This window comes from Penicillium soppii (assembly GCF_028829465.1).
Source record: "Penicillium soppii strain IBT 18220 chromosome Unknown utg000007l, whole genome shotgun sequence".
NCBI lineage: Eukaryota > Fungi > Ascomycota > Eurotiomycetes > Eurotiales > Aspergillaceae > Penicillium > Penicillium soppii.
Window position 1 is genome coordinate 560,567 of NW_026643237.1, and position 20,967 is coordinate 581,533.

A 20,967-nucleotide genomic window follows, 5' to 3' on the forward strand; every position below is an offset into this window, starting at 1 on the left:
ACTTGATGTTGAGTGGCTGGCCTAACCCTGACGGTGCCACTAGCGCTAAGTTCCGATTGGGCGGAGTTTACTTTTGCCCCACACGGATAGAATGCCAAGCCTCGATCTACAACGTAGAATGAATTTGTGGTAGGAAGAAGTAGAGTGAGAGGCAGTTGAGATCAATCAATACGATTGCTTTAACAAGAGAGTAAACTAAATCTTATCTCAAACCAGCATTGTCTTCTTGGATTGATGTCATGGCCAGACATGGCTAGAAAAACGAGGAAACTACAAGCTCGGAGAAAGGCAAAGGATGGAAATTTTGAGGCTAAAAAGGTGTTGATTAATAAGTTAAGTATGGAGAGAATAAGAAAACACGTGGGTTTATAATAGAGAGAGTCTCATAGAGAGTAGGGGAACAAGAAGAATAGCTATCTACAAATGGGGAGACATGGAACCATGCACATTCGACCAGTACATAGCGACAGTGCGCGATAAAAGACTCTGCAGAAAATGTGAGAAACGGAGAAAGAGAGTATCCAAAAGAAGTGTCTCAGACATCATGTATATGGGAGTTGGGTTAAGGTTGGGAACAGATACAAGGAACCAGTAAAAGCTTGTGTCATCTCGTACAACGTTCTTCAGGAGGCCTCCAACCAATCCCCAATCCCTCCATAACAAGCCTCTCTCTTTCCTGCCATGTCTCCCCACCAGACTCCAAATCAAGAACGTGGCCACCAGGACCTCGAGCACGCACACCGCTCGAATCAAACTTCCACGAGCGAGTTTTCTTCGCGTGTCGTCTCAAGTCCCGTTGAAATGTTGTATCGCCAGACCAGCCGAGAACCGCACAGCCGATAGTGCGCCACGGGGAGATAATGATATCGACCCGACGATGAATATTGGTATTTTTCTTTCCGTCCTCGGAATGGCTAGACCCATGATCAAAACGCGGATCTTGCCAAACAACAAGCGCCTTGTCAAGCGTATCGAACCCCCTCCTCGAATCATCACCACGAAAAGGTAAAGTCTGCTGCTCCCGCATTGAAGAAGTCAAATGCAATGACAGCGTATGAGTGATATAATGCGCTTTCTCCAAACTACTAACAAGATCAACAATAAGATTGTGAGTAACCGAATCATCACGATGAGTCAAGATAACATCAACATCACCAGAAGACTCCTTCCCCCGACGATACCCGCCAACAATAACACACTCGACCAAGCCCGCAGCAGGCCTTACCCGACTCGCATGATCCCGAATGACATTCGCAATCGACTCCGATTCGCACCGAGGAATACCTTCTTGGAACTCATCGTAGAATTTCAACCCGATCTGCTGCACCCGCGATAGGCTATTCCACCCATGCTCAACAATATCATCTAGATCGCGCCACCCACGAGCATAATAAAACTCCCTTGCCGTCTTCGCGCCCACGCCCCAAATCTGATAGAACGAATTCAACACCCGCAGTACAGGATCCGAGTCCAGCGCGTCAGCAGCAGCAATGGCACCATCGTCGTCGGTATGTGCGCAGCCGCCGTGTTCCTGGTACTGCGCGAATAGGTCTGCGATTTTGGCCTCGCACCCTGGCAATGCGAGGACTTCGCTCGGGCGCCGGAGTGCGTGCGGATACGACACCAGAGAGGCGATTGAAGTGCTGTATGCGCGGACGCCGATCTCGTCGAGTGTGAGCTCGCGGATGCGTCGGATTTTGACAAGTTGGGAGATGAAGTCTTCGTTTGGGGGGTGGAGTGGGGCGGAGCGCATGCATGCTAATAAGACATGGTTACGGACCCAGTCTGGTTGGGGCGGGGGGTCTTTTTCTTCTTGCTCGGATGTTGTTTGGCGGTGGAGTTTCGGGCGGCGCGGACTGGTGTCTGGGGGCTCTTTGGAGCGTCGGGTGTTGATGTGTTCTGATTGGGTTAATGGTGGTGGATGGCTGGCGTCTTGTTTTGCGCGCTGAATTATTTGGCTCGACATTTGGTCAAATTGCTTTTTCTCGGCAGCTGTTGTGGTGGGAGAGGGGATCTTGCGTCCATAATATACCATGTACGGCTTTTGGGGTAGACATTGCCCTGCCGCTATGGAAGCCTCTAGCCACTCGAGCTTCAGGACAGTGATTGAGTTATCGGATGGAGGCGCTTTTGTTACAAGGTGTTTTGTGGGGTCATGTTGAGTTCTGATTCCATCCTCCTCGCTTTCAGACTCAGTACTGAGATCGACGACCTCCACCGGAACGTCCCTGGTTCCAGTACGAAGCTCAGTTCGTCTGCGCTTAGCGGGAGGCTGCGCACTGCCAGCGGATGACACCGAGGCCGAGACTGAGGTACTTTCTTCTGTCCATATACCGCGTGAGCGCAGCTCCAACGCAGCACGTTTTGGACGATTAATCTTTCCTATGATCAATCCGGCTTCGGCGATGTCGTAAGTCAAATTCCCTCCATTCTCAAGGAGCCGGGCTTCTGCTTCGTCTAAGGATTCAAGGGATAGATGTGTTGGCAGAATAAAAATTGGTGGCTGGGCAGAGAAGATGGAACCTTGACGAGGCTTGTCCTTCAAAGACAAGCCTGGATCATCAATCATGTTTACTGGGATTGCCTGTTTTCAATAGGCAGTGCAAAATCATCGTATAGGCAGAAAGAGGTCATTTCCAGATGCCTCACTTTCCCGTCATCTGTCGACAAAAGATAGAATTCGACCACACTACTCAAGATTACCGAGGAACGTTAGTGTCCACACTCTCATCTCGTGGTCGTGAGTGCGTCCGTGCGGCGATGTTTTGGAGAACGCCTGATCAGATAGCAGATAGGACAGTACTGCCTGAGCCTTCAGGGTGCAGCGAAACCTTGAAAAACCTGTATTTTTGCTTATGTGAGAAATGTTCCGGTATTGAAATCTGTTGATACCAAAATCATGTGACTATCTGTATTTCGTATTGTGATACTTTAAGGATCAGATGGTTTTCATTGGATGCCCGAGGCACCGGGTATATAATAGTAAATTACATAATAATGCCAAGGCATCGCTTAGTGAGAAACCCAGTTTTACTTGTAGCAAGTAGTGCCTAAGGCATCAGAATGCCTTAGGCCCACTTCCGCTCCCAGGTTCTGCTGACACAGCAGAACCTGGAAACCTTAGGGGATCACAGTATGAGAAGGGCCGTTTGATACAATAGTCAAGAACCTTGAAGTGGAGGTAATGTAAAGGGTCGCTTCTAGTATTCCTACCAAAATTGACTAGTAATATAAAGAATGAAAATGTAAATACAAAGAGAGGTAGATAATTAAGTTGCCTGAGATGGGAAATCTGTTATGAAATGCTTATACAATATGAATTTGCAGAAAAAGCACTAATTTGTGAATACAAAGGTGTGTTTTTTACTATATAAAATAGAACTCAAACCTCAAAAATAAGTTCAACAGAAAAAAGACAATGGGTGCAATCGTGACAAAGTCAGGAAGAACTCAAGGCAGAAATCAGGCAGTGTCACTGCGCTAACTTAAACATATGGATCGACCTTGACACCGATCCCCTCCCTACACCCATTACAACAGGGACTTCAAACAAACTAGTATATCACTTATTGCCGCCCAGACCGTCATCAAAAAGCTCAAAATTATCGCATTGCAGCTTATTTTCCTCACGACAACAGCCTTGATGATCATCTTCGTCACGACAAGGCTCACACGGGATTTGGCCACCGAGCTCTCTCGCGCGGTTACGTATATTAGTCAAATGAACCTGCATTTGTTATTTATTAGTAAAATATAAGTAGAAAACTAGTAAAATGACTCACAGAACCATCGGCCTTACGAGGAATCGGAGGCTTAGTATTAGCTTCAGCGGTGAGGCGATTATTGTAAGCATTGTGCAAAGAGATGTACCAGTCTGTTTTTATTAGTAAAATACTAGTAAATAACTAATAATTATGTAGTTGCCGAGTGTATCCTGCTCTTTTTGGAATGTAGGGCGGCCGTCGACAGCAGTCAGCATGATATGCGGATGCTTTGCAGCATAATGCTTTCGGAGGTTATTAGTGGAGGTATCAGGGGTCTGAAAATACTAGTAATTAGCCTCTCTTAACTAGTTCAAAACAAAAGAAAAGAATTAAAGAAAAATCAAAGAGAAAGATAAGCGAAAATCTATCACTTACATCCTCACGCAGCCGGAAGCGCGACAAAATAGCTCTCCGCAGTAAAGGGTATGACAGCCAAAGGCCTGATATCTATCAGTTCTGCTTTATTTTACTAAAAACCAACTAGTAAACTCACATCACTAGTGATTTTAGGCAGCTGGAGTTGTTCTCTGGTCTGATCTTTGTACCAAAGATATGCAGAGTGCAACGAGCGCTTCTCATTAGTTTTCATCATCAAAAAGGTTGATTTCATCAGTAGGGACTCACGCAGGTTTTATATTTCACTATAGTGATAGCTAGAAGTAAGGGTTGATGCACCAGAGAGAGGAATGCAGGATGTTATGGGATGTATAGTAAGGTAAGAAGCGGAACTCAGGGGGGTCGGGTTCTGTAAGGTAATGTAAACAAAGAGATGGATGATATATGCCTCAGGCACAACTTCACACTGAAGGCTCAGCCAGCTGTATTCACTCGGACAGTGATGTCATATAATTCATGCCTAAGGCCACAGATAGTATTAGATTGACAGCCTAGAGGGAGGATCGGAATCTAATAATGAATCTCAGAAGTAAGTTCCTATTTGACATGAAGTAGTGAGAAAGACCCTGGCTCCAGAGAGCTTGAGAGTATAGACATGGACTATATGAACTGGCCTCGTCCAAACCAAACAACCGACTCGTGTTGTAGATTTCTCAATAAACTTTAGGCGCAATGAGTTAAGAAGCAAGCTCACCTAAGTATATACCAGATCTAAATAATATGCTCTTCAAGTGTCGGCTCCCTCTCCTGCACAGCAACCCTCGCCGAAGCCCCCTTCCCAATAACCTCAGTACTCCCATAAGCAGCACGACTCTCAGCACCAACACCCGGACGATCATCCTCATCCTGATACCTTTCCTCATCAATAACAACATTCTTACCATGCTTCTGATCCATCCACCTGCGCCAGGGCTTATAAACCAAAACACTCAACCCACCAAAAACAATAAAACAGCCACAGATACCACCACCAATAGCATCGTAGTAATCGCCTGCGACCTGCACTCCGTCCCAGAACTTGCCTTTTGCGTCCGTGACGTTCAGCACGAGGGTCAGGAGTTGAATGATGCCTATGACGATTGCCACAATGACAGTCAGCGTCGTGAGGACAATCGAGTAGTACAGAAAGGCCACTGGGTCGCGATGGTTATTGTGTGATTGGGGGAGTTCATCCGGGTCACTGGCTACAGAGGCCGAGTCTGCTGCGCTTGGCTTTGGCGGGAGGAAATTGGCGGCTGGTTGGATGTACAGGGAGAACATGAGTGCTCCATCAATTGTGTCGAGGAGACACATTCCAGCTAGTTGGTAACATTAGGAACAGAAGGAAAGAAACGATGAGTTTGGTGAAACGAACCGGTGAACAGAGCGGGTAGGATGAGAATAACCCAGAACGAAGTGCCCTTTGCTGCTTCGATGGATGAGATTCCAAGAAGGGCGATCTCGGACGAGGTGTCGAAGCCGAGGCCGAATAGGATGCCTAGTGGGTACATTTTCCACGGACTAAAAATTAGCATAAAGGTTTCCTGCAGTGGGGATGTGATATATACCGGTCAATCAGTTTGAACATTTTCTTCAAGACGGAGAAGAGAATGCCTCCGCCTTCGATTTTCCACGCTTCGTCTTCTTGGCCTTCGGGGAGATTGAAGACCTTTTGCATTTGCTTGATCAGTTTATACAGGATATAGGCATTCATGAAGCCGAGCAAGATCAAAAAGGCAGCGCTGACGCCGCTGCCGATGATACCGCCAATCGTGCTGAATTTGTCGAAGCGCGAGGAGACGGCTGCTGCGGTGGCTGCTACGACGATTGAAGTGATGATGACGATTCTGAAGGTGTTAGATGTGGGGTTTGACTTTTAAGATTCGCGCTTTGCTCACGTTGAATGACCAAGCGAGAAGAATGTGCCCACTGTCACGGGCTTTTGTCCCGTTGCCAGAAGTCTTCTCGTCATGAGATCGATAGCCTGTGAATGGGTGTTAGCAATGTTTCTCCAAAGCAGTAGATGACCGTACAGAAATATGATCTGCATCAAATGCATGTCTCAGCCCGAGGGAATAAGCAAGGGCAGCTGTTGAAACCAGAGACCTGAGCCTGTTATCAGGAGTAATTCAATATCCGCAATATCAATAAACTCACGGATGATAGCTCTAAACACAGTTAGTTAGATGTTCCATATCCCAGTATTATTACCATAAACATACCAGCACAATACCCGCCGCAACCCAAACAATAATATTCAACAGCGCAATGAACGCAATAATTCCAATAGCCCGCAGCGGAATCTTCCTAATACCCGGCATTTTACTATGCGAGCGCTCCGCACTGCGAAGTAAAGGCTGCAGACTCCATTTGCGGTCGCCGTCTAGACTGCGCTCGTCAGGCGATTCTGGATTAAAAGAAGCCATCGTTAACACAATTCGTGCGGTCGAACGTTGTCGCTATATGCAGGAGCTTGAGACGTGCACAAACGCCAAAAGAGGGGTCCCAGGGCTTATAGGTCTCCAATTCCCCAATTTTCTTATCGCCCGCGCCAAGGCCGATTCGCTCACCGCGTCAATCGGCGTGGTTCTTGTTAACAATAACGAAATCTTGATGTGACCCCAATTGAGAGTAGAATAGAGTGATATCAAACCAAACTCGCAAGGTTGCAACCTTGAATGTTCGAAATCATGTGATGGCGGGGCGGAGGAACGCGGAGATCCCCGATGATAGGTAACGCTCACGCCGAATTACTCACGATTTGGATTCCCGTGTGCTAATATCTGAATAGTTTAACTATCCTCCACTATAAAACCTTTGCCGGGGACGTGATTGGGCGCTTTTTGGTGTGTCTTCGCCGGTCGCCGCGTTTTAGCGGGGCTCGGCAAACGAGGTGCCGATGGCAGTCCGGTTGGGGATTTTATACTTGGCTTCGGGAAGGGATACGTGTGCGGCTGAGATCTATACTTGCGTTGTACGCTCTACGTTGTAGGAAGGTCATGATTGCCGATCGTATCGACTGAATTAATATCCGTTAACTTGGAATTATCGTGCATCATACTCTACATAAAATCTCGGAGCTTCTAAATGACCGACATGTCCGTTTTTCAGGATGTGGGGCGACTACCCTTTCAAGATAGTCTTGCATGAGTATACATGTACCATGTGCAGGCTCGAGTTGATGATGGAAATGCATAGAGGTGATCAAGCATGCTATATTAAACCTCTCCGGTGCCGTTCCAAGCGATGCCAGCGATGCTGATTAAATTGGGTCGACAATTATCCCACAATAAAAAAGGTGTTAGTTTCAACATGACGAATGCATGTATGGCGAAACCACACCTCACGCGGCAGCCAGCACAGTCGGCGAGGGGACCCAGTTGGTCACCTTGGGCTGGGTCGGAGTGACCCCGCGAAGAAAAATATTCCACTCGTTACTTGTGGTTGGGGTAACATCCGAAGGGGACATCGGGGTCTTCGGGGGCCTCGGACAGTAAACAATTTGGAGAGATGGCCTCCGCGCCTGCCCGCGAGGTTTTTCAGTTCTCGCATGCACGGGGGAAGGCACAGGCTCGACTGCCTTGGCAGGGAGAGGCTGCTCGGGCTGGGATTTTTGCTGGAGAGGAAGGATGATAGCGTCTCTTTTGTGGACGCTTTTATATGCAGCTGCGACAATGGTGAGATGCACGTCTGGGACGGCGAGCTGCTCGTAGACGCGGTGGAAGAAAGCCTTGCTGAAGGGGCGATTGGAGAAATCGGTCACGATGCGGTGGAGGAGGCTGATACAGGATGAGAGGGCTTCTTCGTCTGTACGGGAGAATGGGCGGGTAGAGAGGATGCACATTCTTCTTTTGAAGGTGTAGATGCGGTCCATTGTTAGGACGGTGAGGCCTTCTTGGCTGAAGACGACTTCGTTTTGGAGGATTGATTGCTCTATTAGGTATCCGTTTGCTTTGCGCTCGTGTTGGCTGCGGCTAAGTGCATCTGTCCAGATTTGGCCGAGGGAGAATTTCCGTGAGGCTTTTGCGATGGCTCGTACGAGAATGCTCCATGCTTGGGGCTGGGTTGAGTCGACAGGGATGAGCATTAAGTCTGAAGGTTGGCCGGTTGGGTAGGGCTTTCCGCGACCGATGAGAAGGGTTACGTGGATTGATCTTTCTTGAAGTATTGTGGAGATGTATTCTAGGACTGGGATGAATGATGGCATGATGCTTTCAGAGTATAGACTGAATTCAGGGGAGAGAGTCGGGGCGACAATCTCGTGCGGTGATTTGGATACGTAGATACCCGTTGGGCGAGGCAGACGCATGATACCCATATTGAATGTGAAGGTGATTTTTTCCAAAGCAGATGGAGAAGCTCTGATTTGAGAAATGGATGTGCAAAACTGATATAGGGATCAGGTTATAATGAACTCCCCGCATCTTTCACTTTAACACCTCAGAAGAACAACTTAACTAGTTAGCCAACGGAAGTAAAAAAGGTACGTGATGATAATTATGGAAGCACCTATCCAATGATGATTTTTCCATATGCACAATAAGAATCCTTGTAACCGCCGCGGCGTTCCATTGACCAATGAAAAGCATATACAGGACGGCACCCCCAACACAATAAATATTTCACCAACTTGAGCCCCCATCACCGGGTTCGTAGAAAAACGGCCCCCAAAGCCATCACTTCCACCACCCAGGATCCCGGTACGCCAGTCGCACTTGATAGGCTAAGAACATCTCTCAGCATCAAAAAGTCCACCAACGGCGGATAATCCAAAGCCATGACTGGCCTGGCAGGTTCCCTCTGCATAATGAGGCCTAGAACAAACACTCCCCTGTTCGTAATCTCATTCCGCTCAGGTGAAAATGAGCCCACCAACTTCTTTGTTATACGAACTTGACTGCACCAACACCGGCCCACAAAAACTCTCAAAAACCCCGGTTCCTACCCGAGGCTGAACCCGAGGCTGAACCCGGCGGCTGGTTCTCAATCATGGGAGGCAGCGACCCACCACCCTTATCCTCAGGCTAGCTGCGTTGGCAGTGCATATGGTCCAGCGACACTGCTGAATCGTTGGGTTGAGATTAAAAGGTTCGATGCTGTACCACATTGTAACGCGGCGACCTTCGCCTCCATCTGCGGCTCTTGCAGGACCAATGAGTAGTTGCCTTGACAGGTAGAGTCCTATCTCGCGATATTTCCATGATGAGCCCTGCCTCACCGCTAAGACCTCGGGAAATTCTTTTGTTTCTTTTGGTGGCGTTTGACACGGCGCGTTAATGGATCGTGGTGATATTGATTTTGGTGGCGTTTAAGCTTTGTGCCATCTGGTTATGGTCTTAATTGAGCTTAATTTGCCTGATTGTTGGGTTGAAAATGCAGCAAGCGCGATTTTGATTCTGTTTTGAGGCTCATGGGTGTGGAGACATGACACTAAATTCTTCCCGATGCATGCGCCTCAGAGTTGATTCCTTATCTTCGCTTCTAGGTCTGATTCATACAGACCTCTGGAATGGCGATAACTGCTATCTCATGAGATTTGAAAATACGCGGTGAAATTGTTTGCCATTCCACACCACCCCTGCAGTCAATGTCGAGCAGGCAACTTCCGCGACTCGAGCGAAATTGTACAACCCTTGTGTAATGACCGAGACCGAGACCAAGACCTCCGTGCCATTTTTTCTGTCTTACAAATGTTTACCCTATTTTGGAAGAGAGCCCTTTTTCATTTGGTCCCATGTTGCGGCCTTAGAGGACATCGCACCACGGGTAAGACACTCATGGATCACATGCTATGAACATTTTCCTCAAGTCGATAATGTATCGATTGTGCGATAGAGGATACTTCTCCAATACAACTGGGGTATATAGAGCTCGGCTCCTGAAAAGAATGTCGAGTGAAAATCTGAAACGTGCTCTGCATTATTACTTCCTAACTTGAAAGGAGACTCTGCTTTGGGTTTGATATGCAGTACTCATCGGCGCGTTCTCATCCCCTCTTAATCCCAGTTTCTAGTTTATAAATCGCTACAGACCACTCTAGTGTGAACCACTTTTGGCTTTGATCTTTTATCAAGCAGAGTAAAACCATTATGTAAGCATGCAAGAGGTCCATGGGTGATCTAACTTCCGAACCTTCGATTCAACCGTAGTGTATAGCCGCGATATTTAGACCGCGGTCACATCTACAATTCTAACCTCACAACCCCTTGTCATCTCATTATCAAGTATGCGACGCTTTGAGAGGATCCATGATGTTGTCGAATCGGTTTAGAATTATCGAATTGGCGGATATCACTCAGTACATTTGGGTGATCTACTGCACCAGAGATACGCAATCATCAGCAAATTGGGATACGGCAGATTTGCTACGGTGGGGCTTGCAAGAGACCACGAGCTAGAGATTGACCGATCTAAATTTACGCATATGATGATACTCTTACCCTCTAGCCTACGAACAGATGGCAGTTTAAAAATCCTCAAAAGCTCCGCTTCGGAGAATAGCCAAGAGCTTTGTGATCTTAACTATTTAGTTACTGCTTCGACAAAGGCTCAGGCCGACGGGAATCATGTGATCCAGCTTCTATATCACTTTAAATACGAAGGCCCCGATGGCGTTCACCGTTGTCTTGTGTTCCCTTTAATGCTGTCAACTGGTAATGCAATGATCGTTAGTTCGATACCTCGAAATGCAAACTTCGTACGGGAGGGAGGGGGGGGGAGGTTTCAAGACAGATCATTCTTGGCTTGGATTTCTTTTATCGGAACAACATTATCGTAAGGGGTAATATCTTTTACCAAAATGCTAATAGAAAGAGGGGATACTGTCCTTATTAATTTATGATTAGATTTACAACCTGCTAACGTCCTGTTTACCGTGAACGAAGGCCAAGATACAGAATTTTTGCAACCCCTACAGGTTAGTTCTCCTCGTTGGCTTCCTGGAATTCTACCGGACTCTAGGGCTCCGCAAGATTTGATGGCCTCGTGGCGGCCCCGTGGTATGCTAGATGATGCAAGTTCCTCATCTTTGATTGTCAAGATAGGAGATTTAGGCGGAGGTAAGGTTGTGGTCTGCCTTGTAGAAATTCTTACTCACTGTCTCAAATCGCAAACAGCCATGCGAAAGAATGATTTTAGTTCTCCTCTTATGACACCACTAGGATTGAGAGCCAGCAAGGGCGTCACACAATATCACATTTCTTTTTGTCTCAACAGTAATACAACATTTTTATCACTTTTCTACTTGGTTTAAAGACCTATTCACCCATTTATGAAATCATAGAGGAGATTCCTGAGCACGAGGATTCGCCCGAATGTATAATGGAGGTGAATGGACCTACTAGATACTTTTGCTCATATGGCGGGAATCTCAGGGTAGCGACGGCGGTAGACAAGCTGTAACCAGGCTCAGACCCGTGTGTAATCAGCCGAGCCACATAGATGTGACTTACTTATTCCTAATCTGTCAAAGCCCTGAATTATTCGGAGAATTAATCAAATTCATCTCCCAAAGGAACCGAAAATTCCTTCCAGAAAATTCCCCTCCCCAAACTGACCCCCTAAAGCACAAAGTACCTAAACATCACCCGGTCGCCGCCAAGAAAGATAAGTAGAAATTTAAACCGGGCGCTTTCAACAATTTGCGGTACCCAATTGGCCAAAGTACAGTAGTGTGTGTGGTCTTGGCGTGGGCGCTCAAGCCCAAAAGCGTTCACTTCGCCCGGGTTAAGGCTAGCGTCGAACTGCCAAGCTGCATCCCGTCTTGGCGGGGTCTGACTTTATCTCGAGGGGGATGTTGTGTTATCAGCTGCTTAACTGTGCTGGAAGGGTCTGGAGGCTGAGCCAAAGAGGTGGTGGCGGGCTTGGGTTGCTTTTTTTTTCTCTTTTCGTAGGGTTCTCCGCGAGTTGGGACATGGGTGCGTGTCTTTTTGCGTTATCCCCCGAACGAAAGCGACAGATCTGAGGCATGAATGAAGCTTTATAGGTTACACGCGAGGTGGAATTTCAACTATCCATAGGTATGCAGTTGTTTACAAAGTGAAGCGCGTGCGAATAGTCGGAATCCGGGGATAAACATAAGCCCCGCAGCGCCATAGCCTCGAATGCTTGGCGCCAATATCTCCGCTTGTTTTCTTATCTACGGAGTACTTGCAAATAATTTATCTACCAGGTTTGATTATCACTTGCATTGTGAATCTCATTACTCTATAGGGAAAAATCACTTGCATATACCTAGCAACTACGTATGTAAAGTAAGAGCCTCACCGCAAGAATACGAAGCACCAACAGCACAGCCCTAACACGAAAGCATCAGCCCCGGACGCAAACCTTTAAGCTAGACCAGAAATGACTATTCGCATATAAGCCAAACTGTAACCTCCCAACTGGGCAAAGCATAGGCTTGGCCATCAACCCTGTCATCTAATGGCCTGAATTTAGCCCGGTCGTGTTCCTTATCTGCCAGCACCTGCCTTGGCTGCAAATACTTAAAATCTGAGACCCCCCGTATTCCTCATCTCACCTCACCTGACCTTGCCTCTCGACAATTTTCTTCTCCAATCCTAGGACTTTTCCAGCGTATCATCCACGCTTAAAGTCATGGAGAAGTCTGAATATTCCGAAAATACAGTTGCGAAGAAGCTCAGCGGGGAGGATCCTGAGATTCAACAAGGTGGTCTGAACGATCCTAATCATGTCGAGCTCACTCGCGCCCTCAAGGCGAGACATATTACTATGATTGGTACGTGGTGTCGAGGCGAAATCTGGACGCGCTGACAGTTTCCAGCTATTGGTGGTGCCATTGGTACTGGGTTGATTATTGGAACGGGAGAAGCTCTTGCCAAGTAAGTCGCCACTTCTACCTCGATATCGCATTTTGAATCCCGACTGACAAAAGTTCTAGGGCAGGCGTAAGTATTCCGCTGATCAGTGTCGATGTTTCCCACTAATTGGAATAGCCCGGCGCAATCCTCATCTCCTACGCGTGGGTCGGTTTCATCGTATACCTGGTCATGTGTGCTCTGGGAGAAATGGCAGCCTGGCTACCTCTGCCATCTGGGTTCACTGGTTATGCGGTTCGATTTGTGGACCCTGCGCTTGGCTTTACGCTCGGGTGGACGTACGTACTCTTGCTGTGCTGGCAGGACTTCGCTGACAATGCGCCAGATACTGGTTCAAATATATCATTCTCTCGCCGAATCAAATGACTGCCGGAGCACTGGTTATCTCATATTGGATACCGCCCGAAAAGGTGAATCCCGGAGTATGGATCACCATATTCCTAATACTGGTGGTGGCGATCAACTACTTCGGCGTGAAATTTTTCGGTGAATTTGAGTTCTGGCTCTCATCATTCAAAGTGATCGTCATCCTCGGCATAATACTACTATCCTTCATTCTTATGCTGGGCGGGGGACCCGATCACGATCGCAAAGGCTTCCGCTACTGGAAAAACCCAGGCGCTTTCAACCACTACGTGATGGAAGGTCCACCGGGACGCTTCCTCGCCTTTTGGTCAACGATGGTCTCAGCCACATTCGCCTACCTAGGCACAGAGCTAGTCGGCGTAACAGTCGGCGAAGCTCAAAACCCACGCAAGACAATTCCCAAAGCGATCAAACTCACCTTCTACCGAATTCTGGTCTTCTACGTCCTCAGCGTACTCCTTGTCGGCACCTTGGTCCCCTACAACTCCCCTAAACTCCTATTCGCTCTAGGAGACAAGAACAAAGCCAAAGGCTCCGCCGCTGCCTCCCCCTTCGTCGTCGCCATCGAACTAGCCAACATCCCCGTCCTCTCGCACATCCTCAACGCCTGTATCCTGCTCTTCGTCTTCTCAGCTGCAAACTCAGATCTCTACATCGCAACCCGCACAATCTACGGCCTCGCCCGCGAAGGCAAAGCCCCCAGGATTTTCGCCCGCACAGACCGCCGCGGCGTCCCCGTCCCAGCCCTCGCCATCTCCTCCATCATCGCCCTACTGGCCTACATGAATGTCAGCGGCGACTCCCGCGTTGTCTTCAAGTACTTCGTCAACCTAGTCACCATCTTCGGCCTCCTAACCTGGATCTCGATCCTAGTGACGCACATCTACTTCGTGCGCGCACGCAAAGCACAAGGCGTGCCGGAGGAAAGTCTCGCATACAAAGCGCCGCTCGGAGTCGCGGGGTCGTACTTCGCGCTTGGCTTCTGCATCCTCATCTCGCTGACGAAAAACTATGATGTTTTTATTCATAAGCCGGCTTCGTACGGCGACTTCGATTACAAAAATTTTATCACTGCGTACCTCGGTATCCCGCTTTATTTGATTATGATTGCCGGTTATAAGATCGTTACGCGGTGCAAAGGGGTTAGTCCGCTGGAGGCGGATCTGTTCTCTGGGAAAGATGAGATTGATCGCGAGGAGGCGGCGTATCTTGCTGCTAAGGAGGCTGATGCGGAGAGGAATGCGGATTCCGGATGGTTCTATAGGAAGTTTGTTTCGTGGCTTTTCTGAGGCCGTTCATGGCTGGAACGTGCATTTGTGGTGCGTTTATGTCTTCCAACTACATATGTAGATATTATATTCATGAGAGATTATCTTGTTGTCATGTGTCGTAGTAGAGGTCCCTTCGCTGTTGAGTCCAAGGGAACCTTTCTCGTGCCCTCTGTAGTTCCCAGATTAAATATCGAATTGTGAATTTCCAGTATAGAATTTGACAGGGGTGAACAAATATCCTCGAAACTAGCATTCGTTCCGTGTCAAAACCCAAAAACTGTTCTTGAGAGTGCAGCGGGGGGAAGGGAAATAAACTGAAAATCATACTTACAAAATATTGAATACTATTTGCAGCCTTGGACAAGCTGTAGTATGCTTTTCTGTGGTAGATGCAAAACTGAACGGTATATGATTGCGCACGGATAGACCAATACTCTGCCATAGATATACTTGGCGCTCTATCTAACATTGCTGTTCTACCCTAAAAGATACTTAGCCCCGACTTGCAACCATACAATTGAGAAATATATCGTCCACGTTGGTAGCACAAGACATAAAGCAAGTATAATCCGGGAAACGTCCAACATAGCGAGGATCATCAATATCCATTCGGAGTATACTCCATGGAACTCTTTTAGTCATCCACTGTGTGATGCGGTTTTAATGACGACTTTTCCGGGTTGTTCTTCAAGCCCTCGTGTTCGAGCTCATTCATAATTTCAACAACCTACCCGCTCATGAGATCTTCATCACTGTCATCCGTGAACTCACCGTCCCAAATTCCCGTCAGCACATCCTCCATAAAGACCTCGATATCGGTTCGGTCAGAGTCTCTCGGTTTTATGGCCTCCATGCATTCCTCTTTGCTGTCCCAGTACATCTGCCATCTGTCCGCTGGCTCCGGGCTATCCTCAATCCTCAGCAGAATCATGTTAGAATGTTCCTAGCCGAATGAAATAAGAAAATAGAAAGATAGGAGACTCACTCTTGCGGGTCCACCCATGCAGGATGACCAATATCATTCCCGATTCCCTGGGCTACGTTTACCCGACATTTGTAATACGCAGAGTCACCAAAGCCTTCGTTCGCCACCCATGTGAAGCAAAGCATGCGCCCATATTTAGTCTCGTCATGGATGTAAGGTTCTTGGTCGAATATGGAGTCTTCTGTGTAAATGTTGTCGTCCTTCACGTAGGTCGCAACCTCTTTTACCCTTTTGTATATACATAAAATATTCTAGAAAGAACGAGGATTCAAGGAATCGTGCTCAGGGCCAGACGAGGAAGAGGTTGAGTTATAGAGGTGACCGCACTGCCAGCCCATGTTCCGCCATTGATGATGCCGATACCGTTATTGAGATCGAGCGAGGAGGTCACCTCATTGCGGTCTTGGTCAGGGAGGACAGCTTCGAGGATACGATGACCCGCTAATTCGTAGCGGATAGCATCACAGAAGAAGCTTCGTATGATGATTTTAGGAGGAGTTGATGAGATTATAATGCTGGAGTAAACAAAGGAGTTCGTCCACTGTGGCGGTAGGTGGGGTAGAAGCAACTTCGATCTATTATTTAATCAACACAGCCCTAAATAAGAGGTTGTGATCTACCGGGGCATGCGCACCCCAGCTTAGGGGCTCAGGGAATCCATAAGTTATGGCGATGCTGACATACAACATAAGTTGGGTGCAAAGCTTGTTTGGCTGCATGATCGGTATGGGTTGCAACCCAGCCCTAACGTATTGTCTAGCCTAAGCCAAGTTTGGAAGTCTACCCGCGGATTTGATCACGAACTTGCACGCTAAATTTCTGGCTTGAAACCAAAAACATACCAGATTAAAATTAAATTGAACGAGCCGAGTATCATGTGGTAAACATCTTGCTGAGCAATGAATTCTCAACAGCCACATATGATTGGGATGGGTAATTAGTACGAATACGGGTGGGTCTAGTAGCACTGGTATTTAATTGGCTGCTCAATAAGCTAAATGGAACAGGGCCCACTTAAACCGTACGATTCAGGGCCCAGTCAAGTCTAAAATCTAGAATGCACATATGCAACAAGGAACGTTTTTTTTGTTCCTTGGCGTGGCAAATACCTAGGTACCTAAGGAAATGACTGCAGGTCACTTTTATAAACATATACTTGGGTACCGCCCGCCCTTTGGGTCAGTCAACTGATGAAACTCCTTAGTTTTTTCATATCTCGAGTTTGCGAAAATGGATGAAAGATTGATAGGAAATTATGATGTGATAGAAAAGAACGATACTAGCATCGCTAGACTTTCACTATCTGAAAGCCAGGTATCTCTCCAAATTCTCTTATCGCCTAATCTCAGAACTGTCTTTGACGACTTCGCAGACAACTCCCTCCCCTAATATGAGCAGAAATATACCGAAAACCTCATGGGGAGACAGGTGTCGCGCCTGTTTCTGCTGGGTATGCACCCCTTTGGGAGCTTGTATCACCCTCTACGGCCTAAATGTGATTGCATGGGGAGGAATGCTCTTCCTCCTCATGTGCAATGCAGCCCCCGCAATGTGTCACCCAAGCTGCGACAGCATTGACTCACCACGTCGCATCTGGATTGAGATTGACTCTCAAATTTTGAACGCTTTGTTCTGCGTCACTGGCCTCGGACTAGCCCCGTGGCGTATTCGCGACTTCTACCAGTGGTGTCTCTGGCGATTGGGCCGCTCGAAAAGAATTCGACAGAAAGGGCTTGATCGCTTGGCCGAGATTCATAAGAATTGGTTTCTCAAGTCCCAAGAACAGAGCACACTCCCCACCAAAGCTCCGCCAAATGATCCAGCAGAACAAGCCACGCCCACCCCACTATGGAAAATGGACGTTGTGGTGTGGGGTAATGTCCTTAACACCATTTTTCAGATCTGCTTAGCCGTCTGCATGTGGGCGTGGAATCGATTCGATCGGCCGAGTTGGGCAACTGGTCTCTTTGTGGGCCTTGCTTGCGTTGTCGCTGGGGTTGCTGGAATTTTGATGTGGTTGGAGAAAAAACGAGTCAAGAAAGCTAGTGAACACCCCGGTGCTCTTCTTTTGATCCCTCGTGCTATGTTTTCAACTTCACCAGGCGAAAGAGGTGGTTAGTATACCTTCATGAAGCAGGAATTGTGAAATAGCATAAATCGATCAATTTCGAACGTGTTTTAATGAATCCAAAATTGATAATGGAATACATGTTTTCTTTCCAATAACGAACTAGGATTGTGGGGTCTCGCATCAATGTAATTGAGCAAGAATGATTTGTAGGGTCTCACCGTCCACGAATATCGTTTCATTGAAATAATTTCGAATTCTACTGTTCCGGACTCTTTTGACATGTAGAATCAGCAACAACGGGGTATAGGTATGTTTAACAAACGCGAAAACGTAGAAAACAAAGTCATCTAGCTATCCGAGGCCCACAAAAGTCTATCAAACTTCTGCAAAACCTCATGGCGCTCTTCATCAGTCATATGCATCCTGCTAATTTCAAAATGTCCATTCTTCAGCCGTGCATTTACGACTGCCTTTCGTGCTTTTGACCGAAACGCCGCTTCTATGCTTTTAGTTATCCCCTGAAAAGGATAAGCCACCAAGCCAATGCCAGCTTCAAAAAAAGATGAAGTCAGCTGTTGTCCACTATAAGTATGAAAGAAATACTTACCTGACGGAACCTTGGTAGCAAGACCAATTGTTCCCTTGGCAAATCCTTTAACCGCTCCCAAAGCCCCTTCCTCTCTTGCTCCATTGATCGGCTGTGTGACAAAGCCAGTGAAGCCATCGGTCATGCCATCAACGAAGTTCTTGCCGCCAAAGATAGCTCCAGACTTCCAGTCCTGGATCGGGCCGTAATCTTTGGGTTTCTCTCCATATAAACGAGGGACCTGGCGAAATCCCTCTGCTGCAGCATGGGGTATGTCGACCACTATCCCCTTGAAATATGACCCCGTGAATTTGCCAAAGCCTTTCATCGTAGCTCCCACCATACTTCCCGCAACTAGAAGTCCGGCTCTACTTTGGCCGGGCTCAGATCCAACGAAGAGTGATAGATGATCATATGAGTCTCCTCCTTCCCTGGGAGACATCCTGGTCGAGGAAGGATCTCGGGAGAGCGAGCTGCCGGGGAAGGCTGGGGATGGCAAGCCTCTGGTAGACGGGTTCGGAGAGCGACCGCGTTTGTATTCTTTGTAGGGATTGTAAATCATATCGGCCGTTGAGTGTAGCATATTAGATCCGGTAGTCGTTGTTGCAGCCAATATTCCAGTTATAGGATCCCAGCGGCGGTGCTCAATGATAATTGGATTGACAAGATGGCTAATTGAGAATGGTTAGTCAGTGGTAAAGTTTCAGGATTAAATAATCGGGATACGTACAACTGAAGATTCTTTTCATCAACTTTTTGATGCTCTAGTAGGAGTTGCACCGCTGCCTTTGATATCCTGATCGACCTTTTGCCCTTTTTATATTTCCAGACTGCAATCTGGCTGGGCATTAACATGCACTGCATTTTGTTCAACGGAAGATGTTTATGGAATGACTCCACAGCGGCTTTTAAGCCGTATTCACTCCGCATTTTGAGGGCAACGTTTTGTGCAGCAACAGTGGCTTGTGGCGTGAGACAAAACTGTATTGCGGCAGTCAATTGTTGAAAATCGAGAGATGCATATGGGATGGGCTTGGGGCCTGCACCGGCCCTAGCTATCATGTTTCCCCAGAAAGGTTGGCTGGAATGGTCAGTTTTATATGTAGATAGCACAGTTAGATTGATCGATGAACTGGGAACTCACTCGCCAAAAAAGGGTATTATCGCGGTTGGTTTTCCATTTTTGAGACCACACGCAGTGGTTCCAGCACCTCCATGATGGACAACTGCGACGACATGCTGGAACAACCATTCATGCGGACAGTCGTCGATATAGTAGATGTTTGGGTTTGGACTTCCAAGTAGACCACTCCAGCCTTTCGAAACAATCGCACGCACACCTGCCCTGACGACTGCAAGAACAACGGTATCTATGAGCCTTTGGGGGTTGTCAACCACAATACTGCCGAAGCCGATGTAGACAGGAGGCAGGCCTGCTTGCAGAAATTCTTTCAGCTCGATGGGCGGGTTATATGATGGGGGATCCCTAAAGAAAAAGCCACACACATCTAACGACATCAATCTAAGGTAGTGTGAGAGGGAGGTAAAGTTCGACCATACCGATGTGCGATGGCCAATCTTGGGGTTTCGGCACTAGAGCAGGAGACCAACAATAAGTGTAAGGTACTTTTAGTACTTCAGCGAGACATGGTCCTTCCGTCGTAGGAATAGGCTCCAAGTCTATTGAGAGCCGCCACCGATTTATCACATCTCCTAGCCTGGATAACCATGTCAGTTGGTAATCTCATTCGTTAGGCGTATGTGAACCTACCCTTGCCATGTAAGCCACTCTACAACCCCATATGAGACCTTGTTTGCGGTCCGAAGATCCATAGATGAAGAATTTAAGTTTGCCAGAGGGTGTGGAAAAGCCTTGGTGCTGCTCCACGGCATCGTAAACATTAAATGAACAGGAATGCTCAAAGCCTGAGCACAGTGAACATGCGCAAAGCTAGGTGGGTTGGCAATAATAGCATCTGCAATGAAAGGCTCATGAGTGATCGGGTCATCTTCAATACAAGACCTCCAGCAACCATCAAGCATTGTCGCTACCATAGCCTGCTTTTTTTGCACCTCCCCCTCACGCAGTGATTTCATTTGTGGTATCAATCCAGGGTTTTTGACCATGAATGCCATCAACTCTGCAGGATCTCCGCCGATAGGATAGAACTCCAGCCCTGATTCGTGTACGAAGTCCTCGAAGACGTTGTGTGTCGCAATTCGGACGCGATGACCATACTTCTTTAGTGCATTTCCGAGTGCGATGAATGGCTGCACATCGCCACGACTTCCCACGATCTGAATGACAATATTGAGATTGAACGGACACTCCGTGGCTTTCTTGGAAAGATCAATATACTCGGGGGGTGGATTGTGGATGTCTTCCTGCTGTAAGTCGATGATTTTGGCCAGCGTTCTCGCGAACCTGGACTCAAGATTGACATGGATACGGCCATCCGCTATAGCAAGTGTCAGAATGGAGCCTTAAATTAACACATCATTCGAGACAACGATCGCCATACCTTGCACATTCCCTGATTCTGCCACGAGCCCACCACCGTCGTCAACCAATGAATATGGAGGAGGACCCGACTCCTCGGCCTGTTCGTTTCCGGTACCAAGTTGTGTAGAGGCTCCCATGTTTCCCTTGTTTGAATCGAAGTTGGTATGATTAAATTTCGGACGCAAGAATTTGGGAAAGTTGATTTA

The 20,967-nt window shown here is 47.5% G+C and overlaps 8 protein-coding genes across 8 annotated transcripts; 2 read left to right on the forward strand and 6 right to left on the reverse strand.

Moving 5' to 3' along the window:
- Positions 1–604: 604 nt before the first annotated feature.
- Positions 605–2,569, reverse strand: N7529_009468 (type-X family DNA polymerase; the record flags this gene model as incomplete). The annotated part of the gene is made up of 1 exon (XM_057244995.1): positions 605–2,569. One exon carries the CDS (start codon positions 2,567–2,569, stop codon positions 605–607), a length of 1,965 nt encoding a protein of 654 aa, XP_057093258.1.
- Positions 2,570–3,562: 993 nt separating this feature from the next.
- N7529_009469 (uncharacterized protein) lies at positions 3,563–4,353 on the reverse strand (the record flags this gene model as incomplete). Its single annotated transcript, XM_057244996.1, has 5 exons — positions 3,563–3,727; positions 3,783–3,874; positions 3,907–4,039; positions 4,140–4,211; positions 4,258–4,353. The coding sequence occupies 5 exons, from the start codon at positions 4,351–4,353 to the stop codon at positions 3,563–3,565; spliced, it is 558 nt and encodes a 185-aa protein (XP_057093259.1).
- A 518-nt stretch (positions 4,354–4,871) lies between these two features.
- N7529_009470 (HoxN/HupN/NixA family nickel/cobalt transporter) lies at positions 4,872–6,565 on the reverse strand (the record flags this gene model as incomplete). The annotated part of the gene is made up of 7 exons (XM_057244997.1): positions 4,872–5,458; positions 5,515–5,660; positions 5,708–5,986; positions 6,038–6,123; positions 6,173–6,245; positions 6,297–6,307; positions 6,362–6,565. 7 exons carry the CDS (start codon positions 6,563–6,565, stop codon positions 4,872–4,874), a joined length of 1,386 nt encoding a protein of 461 aa, XP_057093260.1.
- Positions 6,566–7,482: 917 nt separating this feature from the next.
- On the reverse strand, positions 7,483–8,457 carry N7529_009471 (uncharacterized protein; the record flags this gene model as incomplete). Its single annotated transcript, XM_057244998.1, has 1 exon — positions 7,483–8,457. The coding sequence occupies one exon, from the start codon at positions 8,455–8,457 to the stop codon at positions 7,483–7,485; it is 975 nt and encodes a 324-aa protein (XP_057093261.1).
- Positions 8,458–12,737: 4,280 nt separating this feature from the next.
- Positions 12,738–14,634, forward strand: N7529_009472 (dicarboxylic amino acid permease agtA; the record flags this gene model as incomplete). The annotated part of the gene is made up of 5 exons (XM_057244999.1): positions 12,738–12,879; positions 12,925–12,982; positions 13,042–13,048; positions 13,097–13,257; positions 13,305–14,634. 5 exons carry the CDS (start codon positions 12,738–12,740, stop codon positions 14,632–14,634), a joined length of 1,698 nt encoding a protein of 565 aa, XP_057093262.1.
- Positions 14,635–15,343: 709 nt separating this feature from the next.
- On the reverse strand, positions 15,344–16,290 carry N7529_009473 (Cyanovirin-N; the record flags this gene model as incomplete). The annotated part of the gene is made up of 4 exons (XM_057245000.1): positions 15,344–15,533; positions 15,602–15,782; positions 15,929–16,142; positions 16,222–16,290. The coding sequence occupies 4 exons, from the start codon at positions 16,288–16,290 to the stop codon at positions 15,344–15,346; spliced, it is 654 nt and encodes a 217-aa protein (XP_057093263.1).
- Positions 16,291–16,991: 701 nt separating this feature from the next.
- N7529_009474 (DUF2985 domain-containing protein) lies at positions 16,992–17,720 on the forward strand (the record flags this gene model as incomplete). The annotated part of the gene is made up of 1 exon (XM_057245001.1): positions 16,992–17,720. The coding sequence occupies one exon, from the start codon at positions 16,992–16,994 to the stop codon at positions 17,718–17,720; it is 729 nt and encodes a 242-aa protein (XP_057093264.1).
- Positions 17,721–18,019: 299 nt separating this feature from the next.
- Positions 18,020–20,898, reverse strand: N7529_009475 (putative sterol glucosyltransferase; the record flags this gene model as incomplete). The annotated part of the gene is made up of 7 exons (XM_057245002.1): positions 18,020–18,171; positions 18,280–18,929; positions 18,989–19,339; positions 19,403–19,766; positions 19,819–19,976; positions 20,030–20,717; positions 20,781–20,898. The coding sequence occupies 7 exons, from the start codon at positions 20,896–20,898 to the stop codon at positions 18,020–18,022; spliced, it is 2,481 nt and encodes an 826-aa protein (XP_057093265.1).
- Positions 20,899–20,967: the final 69 nt, after the last annotated feature.